A 17,977-nucleotide genomic window follows, 5' to 3' on the forward strand; every position below is an offset into this window, starting at 1 on the left:
GGTTCCTCATAATAGTCAGAGGTAAAATATAACACTTTCATCTAGTTTTAGTACATTATTTTTACTCAAAGTGCGTTAAATGTAAAAATAGTCGACAAGATTATTTGAATGTTTTAAACTATTTAAACAATACTTTTAAAAGAATGACTCTTTCTCAAAATTAAAAAATTAGTAACAAGCAGCAACATCCAGGGGAAAAGAAAATCCATCAAGTTATACGGCCTTAAAATAAAAGAATGTTTACCTGGGACATTATACCAACTAGCTCCGTTAGTTATTCCATGAGGAAAGTATTCATTAGGGTACATATTCTTGCAAGGTCTACCTTGAAACATCTGGGAATTTTCCTGAAGAGAAAGAAAATCTTTATTTGTATTTGTTTGTATCTGCATCAAAAACATGGGAAGGATAAGGAAAAATAATAAAAATGGTTACCAGAAGGGTATATATAGGGGCGGGAATGAGGAGCATGGAGCCAGGGGAGGCAGTGAGGTTTTTCAATGTATAGCTTCCTATGTCATTTTGATTTTTAATATATGATTTTATTATCTATTTTTTAAATCAAAATTAAACATGCTCTGTTAATAAAACAAACCTAAACACTAGTTCTTACAATTAAAGTAATTTTAAATCCAACCCAACTCTTCTACAAAAAACAAAAAACTTCATATTCATACTTTCATTGCATGTTTTCAAGAATCTTAAAGTCCAGAAAAGATAATCATTCACATAAAACGTGCAGTAAGCAGCTTTCTCCGACTTCTACGGGGGACTAAGATGGTCCCTCTATGCTTGGACTGCACTCTGTACAATTATCTTATCCTGTTACAACTGGTTGCACCTTTATCTTCCCTGAAGAAAACTACTCCTCCAAACAGTTGAGTCTTTGTGTGCTCAGCCTCTAGCACTGTGTCTAGCATAGTACACGTACAATACCTTGCTTAACGAAGAGTAAAAAGAGCCAGAACTATTATGGAGGCACAAATAAATGTTACTGGAATCTAGTTAAGAGAAAGTTCACTTCTGATTAGATTGGCAGGGGAAGTTTCCTGAAGAAATCAAGCTTTGAAAGATGGTCAAAATTTTATTTCTCTCTTTTGGAAATAGAAAAGTACAGAAAAGCATGAAGATAAAAATTATAATTTCCCATTTTCCGCCACTGAGAATTAACCATTTAACTTTAAAACATATAAATGACCTCATTTCATACGCTTAATATACCAATTACAGGCTTATGATCCCACTGCTCTCTTATCAAATAAAAATTATTTTAGATTTTTGTGATGCTCTCTTGCTTCGTTTTTTTCTACTAAAGACTTGCACACCTCTTTTATGTCTCTATCTCCATGTCCATCAATATCTATCTATCCATTTAATTATAAATTATGTAGATATACTACTGTACGAATATAATATGGGTATTATAAACCTGCATAAAAATTAAAATATAGATTTTTCTAATATATTCTTCCTACATTGTACTGGATTATCTAGTATAAATCTCACTCTGGACACCATAGTTCTAGACAGTACTAACATTTCAACTTTATTTTCAGAGTAATAAGAAGCCAGTGAACATCTCTGAAGATAGGTGACAAATGATATATTCTTGGCTTTAGGAAGTTTATTCTGATAATAATGTTAAAAATGGACCAAAGTCAGGAAGACTCATCAGAGTATTACTGAAATAATCCCAGTCAGAGATAATGAACACCTGTGCATTTTACTATCTCCCTTACTTCTCACTGCTCTAATTTGATAATTTTAAAAAATCTAATTAGAAATTTTAAAGCAGTATGACAACTTAAAGACTGAGAGTGAGAATGTAAGTGTCCAGTTTCAGTCCATATACAAAGAGTCTAAAAGTTATATACCAAGATATTAAACAGTTGATGAGCTCTAGGTTTATTTTCTTCTTTTTGTTTGCCTCTATTTTCTCGTCTTTTCACAATAACTTTATTATATAATTGTTTTTAAAGAGGCAGTTATATAGTGGTGACAGGGAAAGAAATTGGATGCAATTGTCAAGACAGCAAAAATGGCTAAAAACGTATTATAGAAGGGGAGAAAAGTAGAAGATACAATGTTGAGCCAATGAAAAGAGAAAAAAAGAAAGTGGAACTCTCTGCTATATAATGTGACAGAGATCAAGGGGAGAAAAAAATAGTGTCAGACTCCGTGATCAAGAAAGTTTAAAAAAATAGGTTTCTGGTAACCTTTGAGGGGGCACTTTCAGGTAAAACAATGCAAGCAAAAGACCACTAAATATAGAAGCATGAGAGAACAATAACGAAGTGGAGACACGTAGAGACTATTCACTTTACTTCTTAAGTTCTTTTGAACTAATTTTAGACATGCAGAGGAGTTGCATAAATAGTACAGAGCTTTATATACCCTTGATCTAGCTATTCCCTAATGTTAGCATCTTATGTAACCATAGTATAATTATTAAAACAAGGAAATTTATACTGGTATAATACTACTCAATTGAATTCACTGAATTTCTTTATACTTAAAATATAAGTTATTGTACAAAGATTAGAGAATCTAGGCAAGCAAAAAGAAGAAAAATAAAAACCTAGAGATGATCAATCAATGAATATTTTGGTATATAACTTTTAGACTTTTTTTCGATGTACGTATGAACTGAGAATGGATGCCCCACCCCCTTAGTCTTCTTCAGTTCTCAAAATCTACTTTATTTAGACATAATTCATATACCACACAACTCACCCATTTGAAGTATACACCTCAGTGGTTTTTGGTATATTCACTGAATTGTGCGACCATCACCACAGTAAACTTGAGGACATTTTAATCACCCCCAAAGAAACCCATGCCCATTAGCACTCCCCATTTTCCTCCAACCTCTTCCCCATTCCTCCCCCACTGCCCAGGTCCTAAGCAACCACCAGGCTATTTTCTGTCTCTATGGATTTGCCTATTCTGGACATTTCATATAAATGAAATCATATAATATGTGGTCTCTTATGACTGGATTCTCTCACTTAGCATAAAATGATTTCAAGGTTCATTCATATTGTAGCATGTGTTAGTACTTCATTCTTTTTATGGCTGATTAATATTCCATTATATGACTATACCATATTTTCTTTATCCTTTCATCAGCTGATGGACATTTGGGCTATTTCCATGTTTGACTATTATGGATAATGCTGCCATGAACATTCATGTACAAGCTTTTGTGTGGAATTGTCAGGTCATATGGCAATTCTGTATTTAACATTTTGAGGAACTGCCAAAATGTTTTCCAAAGTAGCTGTACCATTTTACATTCCCACCCGCAATGCACAAGGGTTCCAATTTCTCCACATCCTCACCAACACTTATTTTCTGTTTTTTAAATTATAGTCATCCTATGTTGGTGAAAAGTGGTACCTTGTGGTTTTGATTTGCATTTCCCTGATGGCCAATGACATGGAGTGTAGTTTTGTGAGTTTGTTGCCATTTGTACATCTTCTTTGGAGAAATGCATATTCAGATCCTTTGCCCATTTTTCACTTGGGGTGTCTATTTATTGTTTAGTTGTAAGAATTTTTTTATATATTCTAGATATAAGATACTTATCAGAGGTATGATTTACAAAATTTTTCTCCTATTCTATGGGTTGTCTTTTTACTTCCTTGATGCTGTCTGTTATGTGTTGAAGTGTGCCCCCTAAAAAAAGAGCTCTTGAAGTCCTAACCCCAAGTACCTAAGAATATGACTGTATTTGATTATAGAGGTAATCAAGTTAAAATAAGTTGATTAGGATGGGCTCTATTCCAATATAACTGGTGTCCATATAAAAAGAGGAAAATTTGACCATGGATACAGGGAGAATGGCATGTGAAGATAAGAGGATTGAAGTAATCCATGTAGAAGCCAAGGAATGCCAAAGACTGCCATCAAAATACCAGAAGCTAGGAAGAAAAAGGAAGCATTCCCTACGGATTTCAGAGGAAACATGGCCCCGCCAACACCTTGGTTTTAGACTTCTAGTCTCTAAACCTGCGAGACAGTAAGTTTTTGTTGTCTTAAACCACCCAGTATGTGAACTTTGTTATAACAACCCAAAGAAACTAATACAGTAGCTTTTGTAGCAAAAATAGCTTTAACTTTGATGATATCCAATGTATCTATTTTTTGTCACTTGTGCTCTTGATGGTATATCTAGGAAAACACTGTATAACCCAAAGTCACAAAAATTTATTCCTACATTTTTTTCTAAGTTTTATAGTTTCAGCTTCTACAATTTAGGTCTATGATCCATTTTGAGACAGTTGTGAGGTATGGTGTGAGGAAGGGGTCCAAATTCATTCTTCTGCATGTGAATATTCAGTTTTCCTGTCACCATTTGCTGAAAAGATTGTTCTTTTCCTATTGAATTGTCTTGGTGCCCTTTGTCAAAAAAATCAATTGACCATAAGTGTGTTTATTTCTGGACTCTCAATTCTATTTCATTGCTCTATATGCCCATCCTTATGCCAGTATTATAGTGCATTAATTACTACAGTAGCTTTGTACTAAGTTTGAAATTGGGAGGTATAATGCCTTTACCTCTTGTAATCTGTTCTTCATTTTGGAGATAATTTTGTCTTTTTCTTCCATTTCTTTCCTGAGTTCTATCAACTGTCCTTCGTTTCTTCTTATTTTTTCCCCTTTCTGTTTTCATTTTTAAAATATCTGAGCCTCTATGGCTTTTCATATTCTCAGTGCGTGTTTGGGTATATCTGGAGTGTAGACTTACATGTGTGAAATTCATTTCCCGATTTTCTGCAATAGTTCTCAATTGGTTTTATTTACCTCATGTTCATTTTTACGTTATTGGGCTGTTTTACATGATTCCTAGTTAATGGTGCCCTTTTCTGTCAGTCTAGCAGTCTAGATACTTTAGCGTGGTATTTTTGTTTATTTGCCTTGGTGTAAGGGTGGAGTTGCAAGTCTTCTGATTTTATGATTCTCCTCTGTCTTGGACAACCCTGTATTTCCATTTTTCTTTTTATATATTTTTTGTTTTCCCCTTCACTATTCAATTGCCCCTTCTCTCCCTCAGAAACTATGAGTTTGGAAGATTTCCCTTTAAATCCACCTATCCTTTTCAATTGCGCCCATCTCTTTAAATCATACCAGAGTTTTTAAGTTGTAAGTTCTTTGAAATCTCTTCCTTGTTTTCCAGTGCTCTCATCTGCCCAGTTACTTTTTTAATATTTTCAGATTTAGGGTGTATTTAAAGTTTGGTTGTCATTCCAAATCACCTTTAGGCCAGCCCTTCACTAGCTCCCCTCTTCTGTCTTTACAGATTTTCTTGGTCTGCTTCTCCTCACCATGAAGCCTTGTGGTGGGCAAAGGTGGGCTGGGTCCATGATAATCATGACTGGTCACAATCAAGAGAAATGAGGCTGAGAGTGAAGGCTGAGGTTTTTCTTAACTTTCCCATTTATAACAGAAGAGAAAGACAAGATTCTAAAAGAGGTAGGTGTGGTGGGATCAAGTAATGGAGGAGAACTTGGGTTAAGATACAAATAAATAATAATTGAGAATACATAATCTGAATGAACTCACATCATGTTACTCAAAGTTCTACTTTAACTCAAGGCAAAGTGATCTACCGAGAATAAGAGGAGTAAAGCTGGGATTAGGAGGCTCAGGTATTGGATAAAGGCTTAGAATCACCATAGTGAGAAACAAGCCATGGAGTCAAGGAGCAAAACATGAAATACTGTCAAGTAGAATTGAGTATTCAGCTGAAGTTAGAGAGCATACATATGTAGTGTAGTCAACTGCCATGACTTTGTGACTTTTTTGGACTATATTTGGAATACTAGGATGGAGAAGAGAAATGGGGGCAATTATTGAGGATTGGATATTAGCAAGGCAGATATGTCAAAAGGGTGTAAAAGATCCTAAGATGTAAATGAGAGCAAAACTGAAAGGTATGTCCATGGGTCTTGGCTGAGTAGAAATCAAATTAAAGGGTTAAATGTCAAAGGAAATTTTAAAAAGGCTACGGAACTAGAAGTCACAATGAGGGTGAAAAGCAGAACTATAAGAATAGGCACAGAATGTCACAGAGATATTGGCAAAATCTGATCACGTAATTTTAGTTTGATGATTCAAAGGGTGTCCCATTCTTCTCTTATTACTCCACATACATTCCTCTAAAAATGGTGTGCCCAAGCAGAAGACAACTATTCTTTACAGTAAAATGATAGATATACTCCCGTTAGAAACTCTGCATAATCTCACAAGGTCTATTTGTAGAGAATGAGGGGGCGGGGGAAAGTGGAACGATAGAGGTTGTGATTAGAGAGCATAGGGTTGAAGTAACAATCTTCATCATCTATAACTAATAACATCATTGAGTCAGTACTAAGATCAAAAATTGAAACTAACAAGCCTAGTTCTAAGCTCCAACTTTTAACGTTTTTTAAAAACAATTTCTAAATTGAATTTACACACACACACACACACACACACACATTTCTGATTGTAAAAGTATAGTGTTCATTATAGGAAGTTCAGAACACATGGAAATTTCTACCTGCTTTCTCTTGCTATATGTTACTATAGGCTCTTAAATACTTTTGACTAGAGGTTGGCAATTTTTTCTGTAAAGGACCAGACAGTAAAAATTTTAGACTTTATAGGCTCAAAATGTCTGTTACTATTACTCAGCTCCAGCCTCTACATCTACCGAGATGACTGCAGTGTTTTCCTTCTTCAGTCTGTTAATACAGCGAATCACACGGACTTATTTTCAAACGACGAGAGAGAAAGCAGCCACAGACAACGTGTGAAAGAACAGATGTGGCTGTGAGTCAATAAAACTTGATTTGCAAAAACAGGTGGTGGGCTGGATTTGGCCCCAGAACTGTAGTTATCAACGCCTGCTTTAGACTACTTTACTAGGTTTATAACTTAATTGCTTGCCAAACAAAATACACCAACGTGCATTATGTTTCGGGTACTGTGCTAAAAACCGTAGATGAAAAGATATTACCTGAGCTTTAAAGCTAATAGGGAAAGACATGCAATATGTTCAAAGTGAGGTAGTCAACAGGAGAAAACAAAGTAAGGCTGCCTGGAAGGAATCATGAAAGGTGTAATTGAGAAGAAAGCACTTGACCTGAGACTTGCAGGACATTGTCTTAATGCATTTTTTTAAAATAATAGAATTGGTTGTATAGCTTGTTATGTTTAGGCACAAGCCTACCTTGGAATAAGAAAGTGCTATTTGTTGGAACACAGCATCATCTGGTGATTTACTGTATGTGGCGACACCTTGTTCATCATCATCAAAAGGGTAGTTAACCACCAAAGAACCTACAAGGGAAAAGAGGAAAATGTACCATGTTACCTATTTCAAGATGGATCATTAACATAAAGTAAGCTTTTCACAATACCGCCAGAGGCAGGAAACCAATACAATTTTCCAAGACTAATTTCTTCAATAAAAATGAAAAAGTTGCTAATTTCCTCCACAGAAAATCAAAATACGTAAGTGAAATATTAAATAGCTATGTATGACACTTAAAAGTTGCCTTAACTAGAAAAATCTTGGGAATTTACCTGAACTTATAGGTATAATTTATATGTCAGAGCTGAAACCTGAAGTATATAGGCTTAATTTGAACAATTTTACTGTTATAATATTTTGGATCAGATAAATTGAACAAAATTGGATACTTTTTCAGTAAAATTCAGGTCATGGAATTTTAAAATAAGAAGGGACTCTTGAAGTCCAATTAATCCATCCATCTTATTTTGCAGCTGTGGATTCTAAAACAGAGGTTAAATGTCTTATGTATGGATAGCAGAGCCAGCCCAGATCTACACTCAGAAAAAAAAAAGTTAATATCTCTTATGCTCAGATTAAAAATTAGTCAATTGGAGTTACGTGATTTTTTTTCAGGACCTCAGGTAAAGAAAGAGATACTTTAAAACATATATAAAGGATACCAACTCCCTTCACGCTCCCCACAGGACATAAAACAGGGTGCTTCTCAGACAAGAGCCCTGAGCTACACATGCCTACTCCCCCACCATAGGATCAAATTCTTTATTTTTGTATCAATCACATTGTTTTCATTTGTCTATCTGTCCATTTATTCTGCTTCTATAAGTCATTCATCTTTGCCTTTTTTATCATGCCATTTCATGAGAATGGAAGTGAACGAACACATTCAACCTGAATTCAGATGAAGTAATCCTGTAATAACAAATAACAGCAAACATTTACATATTTTTAAAAATGTTCTTTCAAGAGCAAGTGTGAAAAACTATGCTCATTCTATTCCCCAAAATAGTTCTAACAAGAACAAGTGTACTTCAACACCTTTCTTAGACTAATTTCTCAAAAAAATTTAATTTCACCCTGGATCCATACCTGAAAATTCAAACCAAAAAAAGTCAACATCAACTTCTACTCAATACTGTTTTTCAAATGGCTAATTCTCAAAAGGACAAAAAAAAGGGGGTCATAAAAGACTACTTCTGCGATAGTTTGTTTTTTAAAAATAATTAGTATCCACACAAAGAGCATGAGCAATGAAAGGAAAAAATAGATAAATTTGACTTTATCATAATTAAGAATTTCTGTGCATCAAAGGACATTATTAAGAAAGTTAAAATACAACCTATAGAATGGGAAAAAATATTTTCAAATCAGCAATCTGATAAGGGTCTAGAATCCAGACTATATAAAGAACTATTACAACTCAACAACAACCAAAAAAAAAAAAAAACCAAAAAAACACCACAGGTAAAAATAGGCAAAAGACTTGAACAGATATTTCTCCAAAGAAAATAAATATATAAAGCACCTGAAGAGATGCTCAACATTATTAGTCATCAGGGAAATGCAAATCAAAACCACAATGAGGTACTACTTTTCACTCACTAGAATGGCTATAATCAAAAAGAAAGAAAGAAGGGAGGGGGGAGGGAGGGAGGGAGGGAGGGAGGAAGGAAGGAAGGAAGGAAGGAAGGAGAGAGAGAGAGAGAGAGAGAGAGAGAGAGAGAGAGAGAGAGAGAAAGGGAAAAGAAAAGAAAACTAACAAGTATTGGTGAGGATGTGGTGAAACTGGAACCCTGATACATTGCTGGTTGGAACGTAAAGTAGTTTTGTCACTGTGGAAAACAGTTTGGCAGTTCCTCAAAAAGCGAAACATAAAATTACCAAAAAGAATTGAAAACAGGGACACAAATAGAGATTGTGTGCCAATGCTCGCAGCAGTGTTATTCATAATAGTAAAAAAGTTTAAACAACCCAAATATCCATCAACTGAGAAATGGATAAACAAATCGTGGTATATGCATACCATGGAATATTATTCAGCTACAAAAAGAATGAAGTACTGATACATGCTACAGTATGAACCATTATGCTAAATGAAAGAAGACAGACACAAAAGGTCACAAATTGTATGACTCCATTTCTATGAAATATCCAAAGTAGGCCAGTCCACAGAGACAGAACAGACTGATGGTTACCAGGGCTAGGGGAAAGGGGGGAACAGGGAGCAACTTAGCAGGTGAGGAGATAAAAACGTTGTGGAACTGGATCGAGACAGTGGTTTCACAACGTTGTGAATACACTAAAAATATTACTGAATTGTTCACTTTAATGTAGTTAATTTTGTTATATGAATTTCACCTCAGTAAAAAATTAGTATCAAAATTTACAAAAAGGAACCTTCCTTTTCTGTACATTCTTTCAGAATCCTTCTGAATTGAAATCCTCTTTTAAATTTCTTTGCCAAGATTTAAAAACCATTTAAAGATTTTAAGATAAGAAAACAAAATAAGTCATGGAAAGAAACATGTCATGGAAAGAAAAATGATTGAAGATGAATCCCCCCTCATGCCAAGGTCTTGATACCACATGTGTAAATTTGTAAATTATTTTCACTGGCATGTAACTAGTGTTAAGTTTTCAGATTTAGTCATATGACATGTGCTGTATTCTGAGAACATTTTTTAAAGCTCAAAATAAAAACATATTTTCTATCAAACACAGTATAAAATACATAAAATTATTTTAAAATTATTGTGCCAACCAGGCTGTAACTTCATAATTCCTATTTGAGTCTTAGAGAATTGTTCATGATTACCAAATGGCAGAAGTATTTTTTTTTTTTTTTTTTTTTTACTACTTGCAAACTGTCAAAGTAATTTTTGGAGAACCTCAATTTACTTCTGAAATCTAAATCTCTTAAGTGTGTACTCTCATACTAAATTGGCAGGTTAATTTATATGCCATCAAATCTCAACTGTGATACTACCTCTTTGGATATTGCAACAAATGTTGACATTACATTTCTTTCTCCTTGCCCCTGGAGCTAACACTTTGACCCTTAAAAAACCAAAACATTTACATTTATTGAGATGTAATTCACATACTAGAAAATTCATCCATTTAAAGTATATAATTCGATGTTGTTTAGTATATTCACAGAGTTGTACAACCTTCACTACTATCTAATTACAGAACATTTCATCACCTCCCAAAAAAACTGTACCCATTAGCAGTTACTCCCCATTCCCTCCCACTACTATCCACTACTTTCTATCTCCATGGAGTTTCCTATTCTGAATATTTCTGAAAAAAATAATATGGTTTCTTGTCATTAGCCTCTATCCCTCAGAATGTTTTTAAAGTTCATCTATGTAGTATTATGCCTCAGTACTTCCGCCCTTTTTCATGGCCAAATAATATTCAATCGTATGGGCACGCCAAATTTTATTTATCCAATCATCAGTCAGTGGACACGAGTTTTTTATTATACTTTTTGATTATTACGAATAATACTACTATGAACATTCATGTACAAGTTTACGTGTAGACCTATGTTTTCAGTTCTCTTGGATATTGACACTGTCACTCTTATTCACACAACCCTAACTGGACATTGTGATAATGTTTAATCTTGACCTCTAATCCTATTCAACTGATCAATTCCTACTGAATTATATGGAAGTGTATAAGTTCAGACACTACATGAGAATGAGGTCATTGTGTTATAGTTAAGTATATAGCAAGTAATAGATAAAGAGAATGTTAAAATTTCAAGCTACGTACAAGTTTATTAAACTTTAGGGAGAAATAGGACTAAACATTTGGATCTGTTAGTGTTTAATTTTTGTAAATGACAAAAAGCATGTTACCAACTTCCCAGTGAGAGGAATAAATATAAAACACTTGAGGGATAAATACAAAACACTCAAAGAACTAAGTGAGGAGAGAGAGAGAAAAAAAAAGAGGGAGAAGGAGGGAGGGAGGGAGAGAAGGAGGGAAGGGGAGAAGGAAGAATTGATGGGGGAAAGAATATGGGAGAGGAAAGGGGTGGGAGAGGAAGGTCAAAACAGCCAGGAAATTGGCTTAAAAAGTAATGAAAAAGAAACTTTATCATTGTCTGCCATAAAAGCAATAACAGGATATACATTTTAAGGTAGCTTAAGACAGATAAAATTCTACCAGGATTTTCAAATGCTCTCAATGAGAATTAATAAGTAGAATATCAAGTTGCTATTACCTCCATGCAGGTTTGCTGACAACACAAATGGATAGGACTTCATCCAGCTCATTACAGCAATAGTTTCTGGTTGGGTAGGATCTGTGATCTGAACAAACTGGTCTGGGAAATTTCGGTTTAAGTCAAAGTTGTTGCTGTTGTTTCTTCCAATTACACTAATTGAATCTCCTGTGTGATAAAGGATTCAAATTTAAGCCATGTTTCACTTACATTTTAATCCAACACATATCTTAACTCAAAGGTAAGTGTGAGCACATCAGGCTTCACTATGATCAATCACACTTTAATTAAAATGCACATCTTTTTTACACTGTACATTAAAAAAAAAATCTCTTTCACCCAGATCTTTTCAACAGAGAGGTAAAAACATTTTCTTTTTGTTTCTGCCCCCTGGTCATACTTTGAGGGGAAAAAATCCAACTGTACCCAAATGATATTAAAGTATTGTTCAGTTGTCAACATTCCACATATAATGACGTGATCACAATGCCACGTGCGCATGACTGATCAGAGGGGGACTCTATAGGACTGGTATACAGGTCACTAAAACATCGTAAAGAAACCCACCACATGAAAAGAAGAACACTGCGGATCACATTAAAGTGATCACAAAAAGGGAAAGTTAGCCATGACTACAGTTGGAAGTTTAACCTGATGATGGAGAAAGGATTTAACTTAGGTTTATTCCATTTTAATATGGGGCAGGAGCCCTATTATTGTGGTTATAATGAGAAAAAACTTGCAAGTGAATGAAGAAAACATACTAGAGGGCTTACTAGTAGTAAGTAGTTCCATCTTTCGGAAAGATCTCAAGGAAGGAATGTGAGAGGGATTTATGAAGCTGACAAAGGATGAGGTCCTTAGGGAAGGAATTTGAATGACATACATATATGGATTAACCTGGTCATTCATTAGTTGATTCTCCCAGTGTTCAGTCAGTGAATGTAATAAATCATGTAGCTGCATATCCATATTGTGATACTCTACTCACTGGTATCATTGCCTGGAAGGAACCACAGCTTGGGACAAGATAGATTCTCACTCTCCTAGAGTATTCTGTATAAGGTGGCCTGTGTAAGCAAGTTGCCCTTACTATATTGTCCCGGGAGAGATGGCTAGCCCAGAGGAGGCAGAGGAATGGGAAGTCAACAACATAGCAGGTGTACAATATGCATGGGGGATAGAACTGAGACTCAAAACAGTTACTAGCTTCAAAAGACACTTGGTCTGAATTTTCACTTACAAGGTTCCTGATATAATAATTAAATGAGAATCACTGTTAAAATGGAACAATTTGTAAAAATCTTATCTATTTTTAGTAAGTAAGAGCCATTACCAAAGTGGAGCACTCCATTAAATATAAACTTGATCACATAATCAATAAATGAACTAGCCTTTCATACCAGAATATAAAAGCTAGAACCAATTATAAATTATAAGAATAAAATAGAAAGAAATTCCAGATAATACTATAGAATAAAAAAGGCTAAGCATTAATAGACAGCTATGTTTTACCTTCCTGGGCCTTTTCATACCCATCAGGATTCATAGATGGCATAAGGTGAATTCTAGTCCTACGAACCAAATCTGTTACTTCAGGGTCTGTTCCAAAGTTCTTACAAAGGTATTCTATGAGGTTCAATAGCAGTTCCCTTCCAACCACTTCATTTCCATGCATATTTCCAATATATTTAAATTCTGGTTCACCTGAAAACAAAATAATTACATAGAAGACTTTTTTCCTTTCCATTGTCATAAACTATCTCCACTTTCCCCAACATATGCAAAGACCCTGAACCAAAAATTTAAGAAAAGATATATTTCAACAAAAGCAGCAGCAAAAAGCATCTTATAAAGCAACTTCCTTATTAATATATACATCTGAGCAGGCTCAACACACACACACACACACACATATGTATATATATAATGTGTATTATATATAAATAACATATATATGAAACAATAATAAAAATACTATTAGCAGAAAGAATCTAATCTATGCAGTATGTTAAATATTTTGCCTAACATAAGTTATCAAGTGAAATTTCTTCTTTCCTGGCAAGATTGGTTCCATTTTCTTTGTTCCAGTTAAATATGCTATTGGTGACCTTTCTAGATGAAACATAGCAATATACTACATAGCTCTGAAAAGCACTACTGAAATTTTGTGCAAGACCACACCAATTACCTGGTTCATGGACACCTGGATTATCAGAAATCTCCATTACATAAAGTTCTCTTGACTCTACCGATTTTCCCAATGAATAAAGTCGGGTGACATTAGGATATTCATTGGCAAACCTTCTCAAGAAGATTTCCATATCAGGGAAATGGTGGTGGTGAAAGTCCTTTGGCTGAATTGGCTGGTGAGAGGATTGTGTTCCAGGAGAAACATTAAGTGTAGCAACTGTGCTTGCAGTTACTACAACCTCAGTTGTGTCAGGGATTACTGAAGCCACAGTTGGCCGAAGCGAAAAGTTCACCTTTGTAGCTGGTCCTTCCTTCACTATTATATTATTAACAGTCAGTGGCATATACCTGAAAAAAAAATTTTTTTAGAAGTAGACGGTTTGGAGTTAAAACACACAATGCTTTAATATTATGAAAGCACAATAATCTTTTCATACTCTAGCACTTGGTGGTCTATCAAAACTCAAACATAAATGTGTAAATTCTACACTTTTAGGATATTATCTCAGAGAATCTCCAAGTCTTTAAAGAACTATTTCTCTTACCATCTTCTCAGGTTCCACAGATAAAAATGTTTACCAAAAATTACATTTAAGGGAGAGAATATGATGAAAGATGGCGGTCATAATCCATTGTTACCATTGCTACAATACTCAAAGGGATAAATTATCCAATTCTTTGTAGTGCCTTATCAAACTGACTTTCCAACTACCTTTCCAAATAGGAAAGTGCAAAATAAGTTATCAATTAAATCCTTAGCAAAGTAATCTTCCAGAAAGGCTTCCAGAGGAGGTGGGAAACCATTCATTTCATATATTAGAAAGCTAATGATAAAGACAGCCTTTCAAAATACCTTTTACAGTGTTTCTTGAACTTTTTCTTGTACTCTTACTGAGTTTCCTGTACTCGGGTATTCAATTAGTCTTGAGGCAATGCTTTACACAGATAACCATGTTTTCAAGCTTTTAAAACTGTTCTTTTCCCCAATTTTACAATTATGCTTCACAAACAGTTGTATTGTTAGACTATGTGACAAAAGACTCCACAACAGTATTTTCTCATTGTAAAAGGAGGAAACAATCAGAAAACAAGGAAAAATAAAAGCCAGATACAGTAAATAACATTTCTTAGACTATATTTCTGTATTAGAAGTAAACAAAGGTTTGGCATTTTATGAGTCTAAGTTAAATTCTTACCCAGTTAAGACTGCTGTAATGTTGTAAGTTCCAGGAAGAAGTAATCTGTGGAAATCACCAAATCTGCCTGTTGTGATATTATGATTAATACCAGCCACTGATATGGTTGCATTCTCTAAGCCAGATCCCGTTACTGAATCTTTAACAAATCCTTTAACTCCAATGTGGACCTAAAGAAAACAAGAACCAAAGTAGACTGCTTAGAGACATCAATTTGGAAGGCAAGAAAGCATAACCTCTCTGTATTGATACAGAATTTCTAAAAAAATTAAGGTTACTCCCTCTATCTCCATGAAATATTTTTCAATCCCTCCAAGTTAAAATAAAATATGGACAAAAATATTAAATTCTTAAGTTGAAGATATACTATGTGTCTGAAATCTAGACTGGTAATGTGCTTATGAAATCCCCTCTCCTCAAAGCTAGAGTTCTAATTTTTCTCAACAAGGTGTAGATAATAATTTCTGGTATACCCAGTAGTATATTAGCCTGCCTGATGTTTAAATTAAACTTATGTCCATGGTGCATATAGTGGTCAAGGCTCTCTAGCAAATACAGTCACATGACATTGTAAAAACGTGGTAGTACAAATTTGGCTAATTATTTCAGTTTGCAAAGGTTTCTAAGACAGTCAAAAGAAGCCCTCCAAAGGGAAAAGAGCAGGGGGAGAAGGCAAGGAGGCACAGCTAAAATACGTTCTAATAGACTTTAACACAAGAGTTTCTAAAAATAATCCACAATTTTAAACAATAAAACAAATACAGGACATCTAGTATAGACTGTTATTCATATGCAACCGAATTTCCCCCTTCTTTAAACCATTATTTCCATACCCCAACCTTGCAAATCTTCCAGGCAGCTACTTTTACCTTTTCAATCAATGTGATCAAAGACTCACGATTGTTCTCCCATTCTTGTCGAAGCTGTGAAGCAGGTGGGTACTTGCAACACGACAGTTCTAATGTGATCTCAAAACAGTTAGCCCATACGTAATTGTAATCTTGCATACCACCTATAACATGAAGGAAAAAGAAAATTTATTCTCAGGATGCGACTCTCAAAAAGACCAAAGAAACTAAATCTGCCATGTCTGCATGTATAAATTTTCTTTTCATTAAATTGTTTGAAATTGGAGAAGGCTCTTGAATTACAGAGAAGACTAAGAAGGAAGGTTAAAGCTATGTACATTGAAAAGGAATATACATAAAGGAAATACATCTGAGTGATACGATGAAGTTATGAATAGCATGAACACATCAGTTAATAACAATAGCAATAATGACAACAGCTCTACGTGCCACACATGCTCTACGAGCTTTGTGCGCACTGACATTTATTCTTTACAACAACTGTCAAAGTAGATATTACTATTTCAGCCATTTTACAGATGGGAGGCACAGAGAAGTTAATATTTTTGACAGAAGGAACATGCAGGGCAAATGTGATGTTAAAGCTGTTAAAGACATTCATGCCAAAGCATTATTAAGTGCCTATTCTAACTGTACTCCTCTTTATCAAGAGGGTGGCAAGAGAAAACAAAAGTGTGGCGCGGCTACACAAATCAGGGAAAAGACCAAAAACCAAAAAACCCTTTGAAAAGGTATTAATGGTAGAGGGAAGAAAAAAGGGAATAAGCATCCATAGTTAGCCACTTTCACTATTCTACACCTTTTGAAGCCCACGCACTCATTCTGTAGAAAGCCTATTATCTTATCATCCCTGTCACTTGATTTTTAAAAAACAGACTTTATTTTTTAGGGTAATTTTAGGTTCACAGTAAAACTGAGGCAGAAGGTACAGATTTCCCAGCCCCCACACATGCAGAGCCTCCATTACCACCATCCCACACCAAAGTGTACATTTGTTCCAATTGGTGGACCTACATTGACTATATTATTACCACCCAAAGTCTATAGTTTACATTAGGGTTCATTCTTGTACATTCTATGGGTTTGGACAAATGGATGATATTTTTCTACCATTACAGTAGCATACAAAATAGTCTCACTGCCCTAAAAATCCTCTGTGCTCTGCCTATTCATCCCTCCCTCCCCACTAATCCCTGCCAACCACTGATCTTTTTACAATCTCCATATGGTTTGTGCCATTTCCAGAAGTCACGTAGCTGGAATCATATAGTATGTAACCGTTTCAGATTGGTTTCTCTCATTTAGTAATAGGTATTTAAGGTTCCTCGTGTCTTTTCATGGTTTGATAGCTCGTTTCTTTTAATGCTAAATAATATGCCATTGTTTGGATGTCCCACAGTTTATCCATTCATGTACTGAAGGATATATTGGTTGCTTCCACATTTTGGCAATTATGAATAAAGCTGCTATAAACATCTGTGTGCAGATTTTTGTATGGATATAAGTTATCAACTCCCTCGGGTAAATAAATACCAAGGAGCTCAATTGCTGGATCGTACGGTAAGAGTTTTGTAAGAAACCACCACACTGTCTTCCAAAGTGGCTGTACCTTTTGCATTCCCACCAACAATGCGTAAGAGCTCCTGTTGTTCTACATCTTTGGCAGCATTTGCTGTTGTCAGTGTTCCAGATTGAGGCCATTCTGGATAGGTGTACAGTAGTAACTCGTTTTAATTTATTTGCACTTCCCTGATGATGTACGATGTGGAGTGTCTTTTCATGTTTATTTACCATCCACATATCTTCTTTGGTGAGGTGTCTTAAGATCTTTGGCCCATTTTAAAATCTAGTTGTTTTCTTATTGCTGAGTCTTGAGGGCATTTTTGCACATTTTGGATAACAGTCCTTCATCAGATGTGATTTCTTTCTTTGGGTGGCTGAATAATGTTCCATTTTATGTATATACTGCATTTCTTTTGTCCATTCATCTGTCAATGGACATTTAGGTTGCTCCTTGGCAATTGTGAATAATGTACAGTGAACATAGGTGTGCAAATATTTTTTCAAGATGTTATTTTCAATTCTTCTGCATATATATGCAGATGGAATTGCTAAATCATATGGTAATTCTATTTTTAACTCTGTAAGGCAGCTCCATACTGTTTTCCACAGCAGCTATATC

General features: G+C 34.9%; 1 protein-coding gene across 2 annotated transcripts in view; it reads right to left on the minus strand.

Moving 5' to 3' along the window:
* Positions 1-17,977, minus strand: part of CPD (carboxypeptidase D) — a 64,073-nt gene that overhangs the window by 22,531 nt on the left and 23,565 nt on the right. For both annotated transcript variants that reach the window (XM_081027830.1, XM_081027829.1), the window contains exons 3-9: positions 15,796-15,938; positions 14,927-15,096; positions 13,729-14,078; positions 13,053-13,244; positions 11,538-11,705; positions 7,217-7,326; positions 245-347 (exon numbers count right to left, since the gene is read on the minus strand). In XM_081027830.1, coding sequence (XP_080883956.1) covers positions 245-347; positions 7,217-7,326; positions 11,538-11,705; positions 13,053-13,244; positions 13,729-14,078; positions 14,927-15,096; positions 15,796-15,938 — 1,236 coding nt within the window. The remainder of the gene's footprint in view (positions 1-244; positions 348-7,216; positions 7,327-11,537; positions 11,706-13,052; positions 13,245-13,728; positions 14,079-14,926; positions 15,097-15,795; positions 15,939-17,977) is intronic.

This window comes from Rhinolophus hipposideros (genome assembly GCF_964194185.1).
Source record: "Rhinolophus hipposideros genome assembly, chromosome: 20".
Lineage (NCBI taxonomy): Eukaryota > Metazoa > Chordata > Mammalia > Chiroptera > Rhinolophidae > Rhinolophus > Rhinolophus hipposideros.